The 15,007-nt window shown below is 45.2% G+C and overlaps 1 protein-coding gene across 2 annotated transcripts in view; it reads right to left on the reverse strand.

Moving 5' to 3' along the window:
* The window catches only part of slc33a2 (solute carrier family 33 member 2), a 97,234-nt gene extending 84,544 nt beyond the window's left edge, over window positions 1-12,690 (reverse strand). Inside the window, exons 1-3 of one of the 2 annotated variants that reach the window (XM_078214551.1) lie at window positions 12,585-12,690; window positions 9,156-9,340; window positions 3,545-4,270 (exon numbers count right to left, since the gene is read on the reverse strand). In XM_078214551.1, coding sequence (XP_078070677.1) covers window positions 3,545-4,214 — 670 coding nt within the window. In that variant the 5' untranslated portion in view covers window positions 4,215-4,270; window positions 9,156-9,340; window positions 12,585-12,690. Of the gene's footprint in view, window positions 1-3,544; window positions 4,271-9,155; window positions 9,418-9,560; window positions 12,501-12,584 lie in introns of those variants that run through there. The other variant, XM_078214552.1, reaches the window with a different exon arrangement.
* Between the last annotated feature and the right edge of the window lie 2,317 nt (window positions 12,691-15,007).

The following is a 15,007-nucleotide window of genomic DNA, read 5'->3' on the forward strand; positions in this document are numbered from 1 at the left end:
CAAATCGGCCTTCCAGCAAAAATCATGAACTGCAACTACATCCCCTCACCACGCTCCCCTCCCCTAAAATGGTGTGGGGTCCGGACCAAGAGGTGCTTCTGACATCAGATTCCCAACCCCAGGAGCAAAACCCTACGCATCAAAGTGGTGGTGTAGTGGTATTGTCACTGGGCTAGTAATCCAGAGACCCAGGATATACTCTGGGGACTCAGATTCGAATCCATTCATGGCATATGGTGAAATTTGATTTCAATAGAAGTCTGGAATTAGAAGTCTAATGGTGACCATGAAACTATTGTCGACTGTTGTAAAAACCCAACTGGTTCACCTTTAGGGAAGAAAATCTGCCACCTTTACCTGGTCTGGCGGACATGTGACTCCAGACCCTCAGCAATGTGGTTGACTCTTGAAATGACCTAGTAAGCCATGAAGTTCAAGGGCAATTAGAGATGGGCAATAAATGCTGGCACAGCCATCAATGCCCACCCCCATGAATAAATATTTGATGAAAAACAAAAACATAATTAATTGATGCGGGAGAAATCTGACTTATCTGTCTGACAAAAAGAAAACTTCGTAAGAATAACTTTTAAAAATAACAAGAACATAAATATTTAATCTCTCTGTAATATGGTCTATTTAGATTTTGTTAGACATGAAATGACTGTTGTCTTCACATTGGTAATTCATTACTGGTCTACATGTAAGTACTCAAGACCAGGTTTCATGTCCAGATGGACTTTGTTAGAAGGCAGAGATACTTCGATCACACATGCAGATGTAATTCAGTTACCATTTTAAAGTAATGAATTTTATGTCTGAATTTATAATGAAAAGTAATTACAATGACAGGCTTATATTATGGAGATAAATATTGTATTTAAGCTAAGCTGTGACTCATGCAATGCACAGGACAGCCACATGCAGGGAATGTGTATCAGAAGTCAGGCAAAATATCTAGCTAGATCGTCTTAGACAATGAAGGTTTGGTAAAATACCCCAGTGAACATTCTAGGGATTAGAATACCTCAGCCTTTTTTCTCTCTCACAGGAGCTAGTTTCAAGGAGCATGGTGGCAATTGCTTTAGTTGGCAGCTAATCTCCATACATTGAATCTTCTTGATGTGGGCAAGAGTCCTCCAGCTTTGAAGACTTCAACTGGAATACCCATTGGAGCCAAAGGCTCCATTTGATTGCTAATTGCAGTTCTCCTATCAATTGTGGTTCATCCTTAGATTCTACCACAGGATACAGGGGGAGAACTTGGAGAGCTGCCAATGTGGATTCATAGCCGAGGAGTATTGAAAGTGATATTTCCAGCATTGACAGATAGCATTGTCATCCTTAAGAAGAGAGACACCATCCCGTGAGCAAAGGTAAGTTTGTCATTTTGCTCAACATGGCCTCGTTATATCAACCACCCTCTCCCAACAGCAGGACAAAAACTACACTACCTGGATAAATCTTAGATCAAAACACTGGCATTTCCTGGACTATGTCATTATTTGTGTAAAGGATCTAAATGATGTCTGTATCATTTAATCCATGAAGAGGCAGTTGCCTGCTGGACATATCATTGACTTGTTCGGCTGGTAGCAGCCATTCACCTCCATCAAGACATCACAAGGCTCAAAGGTTTAAGAGGAAGAAGACCAATGTCTCAGTCCTAAAATTCCTGACCAAAGAGCATAATTCCGAGTGCAGCTTATGACCAATGTGGAAAATCTTCACACTTCCAACTCAATTCCAGGATAATGGAGGCAAGTAAAATCAGCTGGATTAGACTCCTGCATCCAAAGTTTGAGCATTGTCATCACCAGGACTGGTTCAATGAAAACAATGCTGAAGTACAGGACCTCCTAGAGCAGAAACAAGCAGCCTTCATTGCCTGGCAGAACAACTCAAGGTAGCAAGTCAAGAAGGCAGCATCCCATCAGCTAAAGGCAGTTCTGGGAAATAAAGGACACATGGCAGGAAGAGAAAGCCCAAGAGATCCAATAGTATGTTGATTATTATGATATGCAAAGCTTCTTTGAAATCACCAGGGCCATCTATAGAGCAAAGTCAAATGGACTGATAACACTCATATTCATTGGAACACAAAATGAGCATTATTTCCAAACCAATCTGGGAGAAGGTGCCTTAGGAATGAGAATGCTATATGTATTTTTAAAAGAAGAGTGTCAAAAATTGTATCAGGCAATACCAGACTTTGCAACTATCACAGCTCTTACAAAATGATCAGCATTTCCATTCTTTTTCTCTTCCAAAACGACTCAATCATGCAGACAAAATGATCACTGATAATTATAACCAAAGAACAATGCAACTAAAAATATTGCAGCCGATTCAACTTTGTATTCTGACTTTCAGAACTTGCACACTGCGCATTCCACTTAGCCTACTTTCAGTTTTAATGTAGTCATGATCTCTCCGAGTGCACTAGACTGAGATGAATTACAATTACTGTTCCATGGTTCACTTCGTTTAAAATGTTTTTGAGACCTTTTCCTACACTCTAGTGATGAAGTGTGTCTCTGTGGTTTTCACCAGCAAATAGAAGAAAAGCAGTGTATAGATATTCACCTGCAATAACAAAGCAAATGAATATAGACAATGGGCAGAAATTAATGCCCTCCCCAGGTGCAGGCTGGAAGGCGGCGGAAGGGTTCGTCCATATAATGGGATGGGAATGTTCGGGAGGAGAGCCCATTGCCTCCCACGTGTCCCCTAATTACAACTAGGGCAGAAAGAGTTGAAAACAGCTCTCCCGTGTGGAGACCAATTGAGACGCATAAGTGGCCACTTAGGAACCTCATCCCACTGCCATTGGTATTCAAGCATGGGTGTCCGGGCGGGTGGGGGGTCATGCTAAACCCTGGCAGGGTGCTTGTACCCTGCTGTGGGAAGGGTCGTACCACCTGCTCAGGCACCCTGTGCCCAATGGAGGGGGCTGTCGATGGCAAGTGCTGACCCCATGTCCTGTCCTCTATACATATCCACCTCTCCTCCCTCCCCAACATGGCCTCCATGACTGGCCCCAGCAATCTCACCCCACTTAACCTGTGTTCTCGGTCTCCAGCAAAGATTCTTCAAATACCAGCAAACGGCAGCCAGTCCCGGATGCAGGACATTCCTATCAGGGTTCTTGGAAGTGGCCACAGAAGGGTTGCCACCTGCTTGCCAGCCAGTGAACAGGCCCATCCTGCAACCATTAAATTCTGCCCAATATAGCAGCATAACAATGTAGGTCAGCTATTTGTAAACAGTTTGACTGAATTAGAATAACAACATTGCATCAGAAAGATTTTCTAACATAACAAACGTGTTAATATTTCCCCAAAATAAAAATACTTGAAATACACAGCAGGTCAATCAGTATCTGAAGCAAGAAAAGGCAAGTTTTGTTTTGCTTCGGTAGAATCCTACTTCAGAACTGAAAACTGAAAGATAAATAAGAATTTTAGGAGAACTCTGAAAAATATACTAATCACTAAGAGGATATTGATTTTTATACATTCATAATTGTGTAAAATGGACTCACCTAATTTGTAAATAATGACATAAATTAGAATCCAAGTTGTTCCAGGCACTCGAAGTACTTCTTTCAATATTTCATAGGGATTCAGCACAGACAACACGGTTCCTGATTCAGGCATTCTCGGAGGTTCAGGAGTGAAACAAGCACAAATTATAGCTACCACGTAGATGACAGAGATCATCATGAAAAGCATATCCCAGCTAATATAGTCCATCACTGTCAAAAAACCTGCTCCTGCAACGATAGAGCCAGTCTTATAACCCACAACTTGGATGGTGTTGCCGTAGCCAACCTCCTCATTACTGAGCAATCGCACCGCCATTCCATCAACAGCAATATCTTGAACTGAAGCAAATAAGTTCATCATCATCAAGACGAAGGCCATGGTTGGGAAATCTGTCTTTGGATTCATTCTCGACATTATTAAACAACATAGAAATAGTCCAAACATGCTAGATAGCAGCCATTTCTGCTTTGTCCCATACTGATCCACAAATGGAGCCCAGAGTATCTTAAGTAGCCATGGGAAATACAGCAACTTAGTCAAACTAATTTTGGTTAATGAATGTCCAATAGTTCTGAGGTAAATTGGTAATAAATTGGATTGTAATCCATAGGGAATTCCCTGCACAAAGTACAGCAAGCCAAATAATTTCAGTTTGAAGGATGCCATTTCAAATGAGTGTACACAAACGTAAAACAAACCGTTCCATGTGATGAATCCAAAATCTGCAACAAAAAAGGCATGGATTAATCATTACACTAATATTTTTAATTGCACTCTAAAGTTGCAATGTTACTTAGATGTTAATTTTAGCATTGTAGGATTAATATTAAAATAATAAAACATCCTACTAATCAAGTAGATTTACTACAGTAATATTGGTACTAATTCTGTTTGATTATATGCAAATTTAAAACAACTAGGTTAAATAATTCAAAAACACTAATATCTAATGGAGGAGGTGGTTAAGAAGGCATATGGTGTGCTGGCCTTTATCAATCGAGGGATTGAGTTTAGGAGTCCGGGGATAATGATGCAGCTATATAAGACCCTCGTCAGACCCCACTTGGAGTACTGTGCTCAGTTCTGGTCGCCTCATTACAGGAAGGATGTGGAAAAGATTGAAAGGGTGCAGAGGCGATTCACAAGGATGTTGCCTGGATTGAGTGGCATGCCTTATGAGGATAGGCTGAGGGAGCTCAGTCTTTTCTCCTTGGAGAGACGTAGGATGAGAGGAGACCTAATAGATGTTGAGAGGCATAGATCGGATGGACTCTCAGAGGCTTTTTCCCAGGGTGGAAATGGCTGCTACGAGAGGACACAGGTTTAAGGTGCTGGGGGGTAGGTACAGGGGAAATGTTAGGGGGAAGTTTTTCACACAGAGGGTGGTGGGCGAGTGGAATCGGCTACCGTCAGTGGTGGTGGAGGCAAACTCAATAGGGTCTTTTAAGAGACTGCTGGATGAGTACATGGGACTTAATAGGATGGAGGGTTATAGGTAGGCCTAAAAGGTAGGGATATGTTCGGCACAACTTGTGGGGCCGAAGGGCCCTTTTTGTGCTGTAGTTTTCTATGTTTCTATATTTCTAAAAAAACTAGTAAATGTTGGAAAGACACAGCAAGTCTGGCAGCATCTGTGAAGAGAGAATCAGAGTTAACGTTTCAAGTCCGTATAAAGAGTCACTGAAGGTGAAGAGTCATATGGACTTGAAACATTAACTGTTTCTCCCTCCACATATGCTGCCAGGCTTGCTGAGCTCTCCAGCTTTTGCTATTTTTATTTCAGATTTCCAGCATCTGCAGTACTTTGCTTTTAGTATCATCTTAAACCTGCAGTGGTCTAAGAGTTAACTAAGTAACCTTTCCAGTCGATATCATTGTTCGTGTAGATTACCTTTTATCAATAAAAATAAAAAATTAAGTTTAAGTTTTAAGTTTATTGATTGGTGTTACAAGTAGGTTTACATTAACACTGCAATGAAGTTACTGTGAAAAGCTCCAAATTGCCACACTCTGGTGCCTGTTCGAGTATACAGAGGGAGAATTTAGCATGGCCAATGCACCTAACCAGCACTAAATTAATGCAAGTTCTTCTCTTCATTCTTTCCCAAATACTCACTGTAAAACAGAAATGCTTGAAGTTAAATCTAATAACTGAGAAAGCTGTCAAGTTTAGACTTGAGATTTCTGGTAAAAAAAAGTCATTTAAATATACAGCATCCCATTCAGTTTTCATCATAAAAAGATATATTAAAATAGGCTACATTGGGAAATCAAAAGAAGAGATTTGAGAAATCTAGATTTCATTTTCCTACCAAAATTTGGCGGCACGGTGGTATAGTGGCTAGCACTGCTGTTTCACAGCTTCTGGGACGCAAGATCAATTCTGACCTTGGGTAACTGTGGAGTTTGCAATTTCTCCCTGTGTTGGTGTGGGTTTCCTCCGGGTGCTCCAGTTTCCTCCCACTGTCCAAAGGTGTGCAGGTTAGGTGGATTGCCCCTTAATGTCCCAAGATGTTTAGATTAGATTGAGTAGCCATTGGAAATGTGTCGGGTTACGGGAAAAGGGCAGGCGGGAGAGAGGGCCTGGGTAAGATGCTTTGTCAGAGAGTCGGTGCAGACTCAATAGGCCGAATGATCTCTTCTGCACTGTCGGAATTCTATGAATTATATCCACAAACTAAGTTTGATAACGCCACCTTAGTGGGTCGGATCTCAAACAATGATGAGATGGAGTACAACAAAGAAACAGAGGATCTGGTGAACTGGTGCAATGGCAATAATCTCTCCCTCAATGTCAACAAAACAAAGGAGATAGTCATCAGCTTCAGGAAGCATAGTGGAGGACATGCCCCTGTCGACATCAAAAGAGATGAAGTGGAAATAGTTGAAAGCTTCAAGTTTCTAGGTATCCAGATCACCAACCATCTGTCCTGATCCTTCCACGCTGACGCTACTGTTAAGAAAGCCCACGAACGCCTCTACTTTCTCAGAAGGCTAAGGAAATTTGGTATGTCTGCTAGAACTCTCACCAACTTTTATAGATACCCTATATAAAGCATTCTTTCTGGCTGTATCACAGGTTGGTACGGCTCCTGCTCTGTCCAAGACAGCAAGAAACTACAAAGGGTCATGAACGAAGCCCAGTCCATCATGCAAACTAGCCTCCAATCCACTGACTCTGTCTACACTTCCCACTGCCTCAGAAAAGTAGCCAATATAACCAAGGATCCCACGAACCCCAGACATACTCTCTTCCACCTTCTTCCGTCAGGAAAAAGATACAAATGTCTGAGGTCACATACCATCTGATTCAAGAACAGGTTCTTCCCTGCTGCCATCAGACTTTTGAATTGACCTACCTCATATTAAGTTGATCTTTCTCTGCACCCTAACTATAATTGTAACACTACATTATGCACCCTCTCCCTTCCTTCTCTATGTACGGTATGCTTTGTCTGTTTAGCATGTAAGAAACAATACTTTTCACTATATACTAAGACACGTGACAGTAATAAATCAAATCAAAAAAATTTTTTATATTTGCCACCTCCCATGTTCTATTGAAAAACATTCATAGTTAAATAAATAGATTTCAAACTAAGGATAGATAAGAATGGTTCAGGTTTAATTGACAAGATGTGTTGGGATAAAGCACATAAAATGTTTCAAGTTTGGAGAGATTTAGTGTGTTCCATAGATTAGAATCAAGATGTCTGAAATGTTGCCCACTCGATGGTCAAGTGAAGGGGAGGTTACACATAAGACCAGTTGTCAGAGGAACAGAGCATTTGTTTGGGGAGGCGACATATTGAGATGAAGATGATCGCAAAGATGAAGTGAAATGAAGATGAAGAGGGTACCAGTGGAAGGGTGCGTTTCTGAATGGAGGGCTGTGACAAGTGGTGTTCCTCAAGGATCAGTGCTGGGACCTTTGCTGTTTGTAATATATATAAATGATTTGGAAGAAAATGTAACTGGATTGATTAGTAAGCTTGTGGACGACACAAAGGTTAATGGATTTGCGGATAGCGATGAGGACCATCAGAGGATACAGATCAGTTGGAGACTTGGGTGGAAAGATGGCAGATGGAGTTTAATCCGGACAAATGTGAGGTAATGCATTTTGGAAGGTCTAATACAGACAGGAAATATACAGTAAATGGCAGAACCCTTAAGAGTATTGATAGGCAAAGGGATCTGGGTGTACAGGTACACAGGTCACTGAAAGTGGCAATGCAGGTGGAGAAGGTAGTCAAGAAGGCATACAGCATGCTTGCCTTCATCGGCCAGGGTATTGAGTTTAAAAATTGGCAAGTCATGTTGCAGCTTTATAGAATCTTAGTTAGGCCGCACTTGGAATATAGTGTTCAATTCTGGTCGCCACACTACCAGAAGGATGTGAAGGCTTTGGAGAGGGTACAGTAAAGATTTACCAGGATGTTGCCTGGTATTAGCTATGAGGAGAGGTTGGAGAAACTTGGTTTGTTCTCACTGGAGCGACGGAGGTTGAGGGGAAACCTGATAGAAGTCTACAAGATTATGAGAGGTATGGACAGAGTGGATAGTCAGAAGCTTTTTCCCAGGGTGGAAGAGTCAATTACGAGGGGGCATATGTTTAAGGTGCGAGGGGCAAGGTTTAAAAGAGATGTACGAGGCAGATTTTTTACAGAGAGAGTGGTGGGTGCCTGGAACTTGTTGCCAGGGAAGTTAGTGGAAGCGGATACGGTAGTGACTTTTAAGGGGCGTCTTGACAAGTACATGAATGAGATTGGAATAGAGGGATATGGTCCCCGGAAGGGTAGGGGGTTTTAGTTAAGTTGGGCAGCATGGTCGGTGCAGGCTTGGAGGGCCGAAGGGCCTGTTCCTGTGCTGTAATTTTCTTTGTTCTTTGAAATGATAGTACCCATAAAGATAGGCCTTTAAATTTAATGTATTGGAGAAAAGAGGCAGAAGAAGTTCTGCAAAGAGATTGTAAAGGGCAGTGACATATTGCTGGATGTAAGCAGACAGTTTAGAAGTTTAGTTTATGGACGGTAAAAGATGGCACCCTACTAGAAAGGATAAATCTAGAGCTGACATTAGGGTTGCAATCTCTGGTTAGAGGTATTCCTGGAAGTTCCATCATGCAAACTTCTGCCTCCAAACACCCTGCTTCACACCATCATCTAAAACACTAATTCCACCAACCCCCACCAATTAGAATGAAAACAAACTCTTTGTTATCCAATTAGGATATTTTTGACCATCTGTCAAAAAGCCTTTATATCAATTACCAATATTTTATAACTAATAACAAAATAAATGAAAAGAAACATTTTTTACTTCTTGGTTGTTTGCAAAGTGCCCTGAAGATTAACCTTTACTTCCTGGGGTCTCCATAACATTTAATGGGTTGGCAACCCAAGGTAACAGAGGCAAAGGATGTGGGGTGTCAGAGGTAGGAATAATGGATAGTTTCATTGGAAGGTCTCTAAGATTCTCCACAGTCTCAACCAATTCATTGCAGAAGCCGCACTGTTAATGATCCACTCTTGGATTGTTTGTTACTGCCTGCGTTTTCTTACACAACGTTGACAGCATGAACTGAACGACACAATCATACTGTACCTGCGCCAGCCACACCGGGGGTGGAGGGGAAATGCAATCAAAGTCTCCGCCTTTCTTCGTCAAAACAAACAGTAGCTGCGAGGCGCCGGAAAGCGTCCGGACAACAGCAGAATGTCGGAGGACAATGGGGGAAAAGCATTGTAACAATCTACAGCTGACACGCGGGGGAATCCTCTGTGCTCACCCTGTCCGGGGACAATGGGGAAGAAACATTGTAACAATCTGGCACAGCGGGTTACCCCTTTGCTCACTCGGGAGGACACTATCCAGGGGCAGTCTGATACAGTCACACTATCCAGGGCCAGTCTGATACAGTCACGCTGTCCAGGGCCAGTCTGATAGTTACCCCTGTCCAGGGGCAATCTGATACAGTCACACTGTCCAGGGGCAGTCTGATACAGTCACACTGTCCAGGGGCAGTCTGATACAGTCACACTATCCAGGGCCAGTCTGATACAGTCACGCTGTCCAGGGCCAGTCTGATAGTTACCCCTGTCCAGGGGCAATCTGATACAGTCACACTGTCCAGGGGCAGTCTGATACAGTCACACTGTCCAGGGGCAGTCTGATACAGTCACGCTGTCCAGGGGCAGTCTGATACAGTCACCCTGTGCAGGGGCAGTCTGATACAGTCACGCTGTCCAGGGGCAGTCTGATACAGTCACGCTGTCCAGGGGCAGTCTGATACAGTCACCCTGTCCAGGGGCAATCTGATACAGTCACCCTGTCCAGGGGCAGTCTGATACAGTCACGCTGTCCAGGGGCAGTCTGATACAGTCACGCTGTCCAGGGGCAGTCTGATACAGTCACGCTGTCCAGGGGCAGTCTGATACAGTCACCCTGTCCAGGGGCAGTCTGATACAGTCACCCTGTGCAGGGGCAGTCTGATACAGTCACCCTGTCCAGGGGCAGTCTGATACAGTCACCCTGTCCAGGGGCAGTCTGATAGAGTCACCCTGTCCAGGGGCAGTCTGATACAGTCACCCTGTGCAGGGGCAGTCTGATACAGTCACCCTGTGCAGGGGCAGTCTGATACAGTCACCCTGTGCAGGGGCAGTCTGAAACAGTCACCCTGTCCAGGGGCAGTCTGATACAGTCACCCTGTGCAGGGGCAGTCTGATACAGTCACCCTGTGCAGGGGCAGTCTGAAACAGTCACCCTGTCCAGGGGCCGTCTGATACAGTCACCCTGTGCAGGGGCAGTCTGATACAGTCACCCTGTGCAGGGGCAGTCTGATACAGTCACCCTTTCCAGGGGCAGTCTGATACAGTCACCCTGTGCAGGGGCAGTCTGATACAGTCACCCTTTCCAGGGGCAGTCTGATACAGTCACCCTGTGCAGGAGCAGTCTGATACAGTCAGCCTGTCCAGGGGCAGTCTGATACAGTCACCCTGTGCAGGGGCAGTCTGATACAGTCACCCTGTGCAGGGGCAGCCTGATACAGTCACCCTTTCCAGGGGCAGTCTGATACAGTCACCCTGTCCAGGGGCAGTCTGATACAGTCACCCTGTCCAGGAGCAGTCTGATACAGTCACCCTGTGCAGGGGCAGTCTGATACAGTCACCCTGTGCAGGGGCAGTCTGATAGTCACCCTTTCCAGGGGCAGTCTGATACAGTCACCCTGTGCAGGGGCAGTCTGATACAGTCACCCTGTCCAGGGGCAGTCTGATACAGTCACCCTGTGCAGGGGCAGTCTGATACAGTCACCCTGTGCAGGGGCAGTCTGATACAGTCACCCTGTGCAGGGGCAGTCTGATACAGTCACCCTGTGCAGGGGCAGTCTGATACAGTCACCCTGTGCAGGGGCAGTCTGATAGTCACGCTGTCCAGGGGCAGTCTGATACAGTCACACTGTACAGGGGCAGTCTGATACAGTCACACTGTCCAGGGGCAGTCTGATACAGTCACACTGTACAGGGGCAGTCTGATACAGTCACCCTGTGCAGGGGCAGTCTGATACAGTCACACTGTCCAGGGGCAGTCTGATACAGTCACCCTGTGCAGGGGCAGTCTGATACAGTCACCCTGTGCAGGGGCAGTCTGATACAGTCACCCTGTGCAGGGGCAGTCTGATACAGTCACCCTTTCCAGGGGCAGTCTGATACAGTCACCCTGTGCAGGGGCAGTCTGATACAGTCACCCTTTCCAGGGGCAGTCTGATACAGTCACCCTGTGCAGGAGCAGTCTGATACAGTCAGCCTGTCCAGGGGCAGTCTGATACAGTCACCCTGTGCAGGGGCAGTCTGATACAGTCACCCTGTGCAGGGGCAGCCTGATACAGTCACCCTTTCCAGGGGCAGTCTGATACAGTCACCCTGTGCAGGAGCAGTCTGATACAGTCACCCTGTCCAGGGGCAGTCTGATACAGTCACCCTGTCCAGGAGCAGTCTGATACAGTCACCCTGTGCAGGGGCAGTCTGATACAGTCACCCTGTGCAGGGGCAGTCTGATAGTCACCCTTTCCAGGGGCAGTCTGATACAGTCACCCTGTGCAGGAGCAGTCTGATACAGTCACCCTTTCCAGGGGCAGTCTGATACAGTCACCCTGTGCAGGAGCAGTCTGATACAGTCACCCTGTCCAGGGGCAGTCTGATACAGTCACCCTGTCCAGGAGCAGTCTGATACAGTCACCCTGTGCAGGGGCAGTCTGATACAGTCACCCTGTGCAGGGGCAGTCTGATAGTCACCCTTTCCAGGGGCAGTCTGATACAGTCACCCTGTGCAGGAGCAGTCTGATACAGTCACCCTGTCCAGGGGCAGTCTGATACAGTCACCCTGTGCAGGGGCAGTCTGATACAGTCACCCTGTGCAGGGGCAGTCTGATACAGTCACCCTGTGCAGGGGCAGTCTGATACAGTCACCCTGTGCAGGGGCAGTCTGATACAGTCACCCTGTGCAGGGGCAGTCTGATAGTCACGCTGTCCAGGGGCAGTCTGATACAGTCACACTGTACAGGGGCAGTCTGATACAGTCACACTGTCCAGGGGCAGTCTGATACAGTCACACTGTACAGGGGCAGTCTGATACAGTCACACTGTGCAGGGGCAGTCTGATACAGTCACCCTGTGCAGGGGCAGTCTGATACAGTCACACTGTCCAGGGGCAGTCTGATACAGTCACCCTGTGCAGGGGCAGTCTGATACAGTCACCCTGTGCAGGGGCAGTCTGATACAGTCACCCTGATGTGGAGATAGAAGGGACAGCCTGTTCCGAAAGCTAGTGGATTTTGCTACCAAAATAAGCCTGTTGGACTTTAACCTGGTGTTGTTGGACTTCTTACAGTCACCGTGTCCAGTGGCATTCTGATACAGTCACGCTTTCCAGGGGCAATCTGATACAGTCACACTGTCCAGGGGCAGTCTGATACAGTCACGCTTTCCAGGGGCAATCTGATACAGTCACACTGTCCAGGGGCAGTCTGATAGTTACCCTGTCCGGGGGCAATCTGCAGTTCCCTGTGCTCAGTCGGGAGGGGCTGTCTGATTCACCGCAGTCAGTCCCCAGTGCTCAGTCTGTCCGGATGCCGGGCTCTCTCAGACCACTTGCCAGTTGAATCGACGCATATTTATGAGTCATCGAGTAGAGTCTGTGTGTAAGGGCGTCAGCTACAAACTGCGAAGTGAAAGTGTTTGCGGATACGATGCAGCTGGAGATTGCGAATTGTCTCTTGACAGGTCCAGTTTATAGCATGGAACTAGGCCATTCGGCAAACAATGTCCTGCTTGCCCACCGAGCCCCCAAACTACTTTTTGAATGATAGTTTTTTTTATATCTCCGACTGCTCGCTCTCCCTCTTTAGGTGAGAACTGGTATAGAAACCAAACTGCAGGAATAATAGGGGCTTTCAAGGAGTCACTCACTCTCGTTCTGAGGTCTGCACTCCTATAGATTAGTGAAAGCAATGAACTCCATCCAGACTTGTGACACAGCGCAAGAGTGGCAGGTACTGACCACTCTCAGGATGTCAGCATGATTTATCAGTAGGCATCCCCTCAGTTAATACCTAGTACACTGTCAAAAAGCCTGATGGATCAGACTGCTTCAGTAAAAGCACAGAAGACTCTTGTGTTCAATTATAGAGAAATTGATACATGAAGAGTTTATGTAGTCATTCCTGAGCGATTCCTGAGGGGGACTAGCTAGGGTTGTGGGGGTAGGGCCTGGGTGGGATTGTGGTCGGTGCAGATTCGATGGGCCGAACAGCCTCCTTCTGCACGGTAGGATTCTATGAAACTACAAGATCAACATCAATACCCTGTGGGGTTGACCAGAAACTGAACCATATAATTACTGTGGCTACAAGAGCAGGTCAGAGGCTAGAACAACTGTGGAGAATAACTTCCCTCCTGATTGTTTTGCAAATTTGGATCAGTCTCCTAAGCAGTTTCCTAAGCTCACATCTATATTAACTCCAGTCCCAAAGTTTTGTTGCTTGCTGTATAACCTTACGACGGTTCCAATCCCACAAGCAAATTCAAAATCCTAGCCTCCAATCCCTTCAGTCTCCACACCCGAATCTGTATCGTCAAATCCAATGCTGACAACCTGTTCTGTCCCCCTCCATCCACGAGAGAGAATCTGCAGTTATTTATCTACCATGCACTCCTAAATTTAGTATCCATTTATCTGAAGTACTTTGGTTCATTCCACGTTAAAGACATTATGAGAGTTTAATTGAATAGTTACCAAAATCAGGCTTGGGTTCATGTTACATGATTAACCTATGCCTATTCAAAAATGATTTAGGTAGTACGTAGGCTTTGTACTGCTGGTTATAACGATTGTGGTGTGTAGCCAGTGTCATTTCATGAAAGGCTATCACCAAATAAGCTAGCCAGCACTACGTAATTCTAGTTTGCATTTCTTTAAACCATGATGTATTCTGGTCGGAACAAGGGATATGATTTTAAAAAAGAGTTGAAATCAAGAAGAACTTACAGAAATGGCACAACAGGCCAGAGATTGTGCCCCTAGATCCTTAGCTGCTGCTTTAAGATCATAAGACATAAGAGCAGAAGTAGGCCATTTTGCCCATCGAATCTGTTCCACCATTCAATGAGATCATGACATCTGATATGATAATTCTCAGCACCATTTTCTCTCCTTATCCTTTAATTCCTTTGCTGATTAAAAATCTGTCTAGCTCAACCTTGAACATACTTAACGACCCAGCCTCTGTGGTAAAGAATTCCACAGATTCACTACCCTCTGAGAGAAGAAATTCTTCCTCATCCCTGTCTTAAATGGGTGACCCCCTTACTCTGAGATTACACCCTATATTCCTAGACTCTCCCACAAGGGGAAACAACCTCTCAACATCTACCCTGTCATGTCTCCTGAGAATCGTACAGGGCTCAATAAGACTGCATCTCATTATTCTAAATGCCAATGAGTACAGGCCCAATTTACTCAACGTTTCTTCGTAAGAAAAACCCTCCACATCCAGGATCAACTTAGTGAACCTTCTCCGGACTGTTTCCAATGCCAGTATATCTTTCCTTTGATAAGGGGACCAAAACTTCACAGTATTCCAGGTGTGGTCTAACTAGTGCCTTGTGTAGTTTTAGCAAGACTTCCTTATTTTTATATTCCATTCCTTTTGAAATAAAGGTCAACATTCCATTTGCCTTCCCTATTAGCTGCTGAACTTGCATGCTAGCTTTTTGCAATTTACACGTGAGGATCCCAATCCCTCTGTGTTGCAGCATTCTGCAGTGTTTCTTCATTTAAATTATATTCTGCTCTTTTATTCTTCCTGCCAAAGTGTATAACCTCACATTTTCCTGCATTATGTTCCATCTGTCAAGTTTTTTCCCACTCACTTAACCTGTTCATATCCCTCTGTAGACTGT

This window comes from Mustelus asterias, chromosome 6 (assembly GCF_964213995.1).
Source record: "Mustelus asterias chromosome 6, sMusAst1.hap1.1, whole genome shotgun sequence".
NCBI classification, from domain to species: Eukaryota; Metazoa; Chordata; class Chondrichthyes; order Carcharhiniformes; family Triakidae; genus Mustelus; species Mustelus asterias.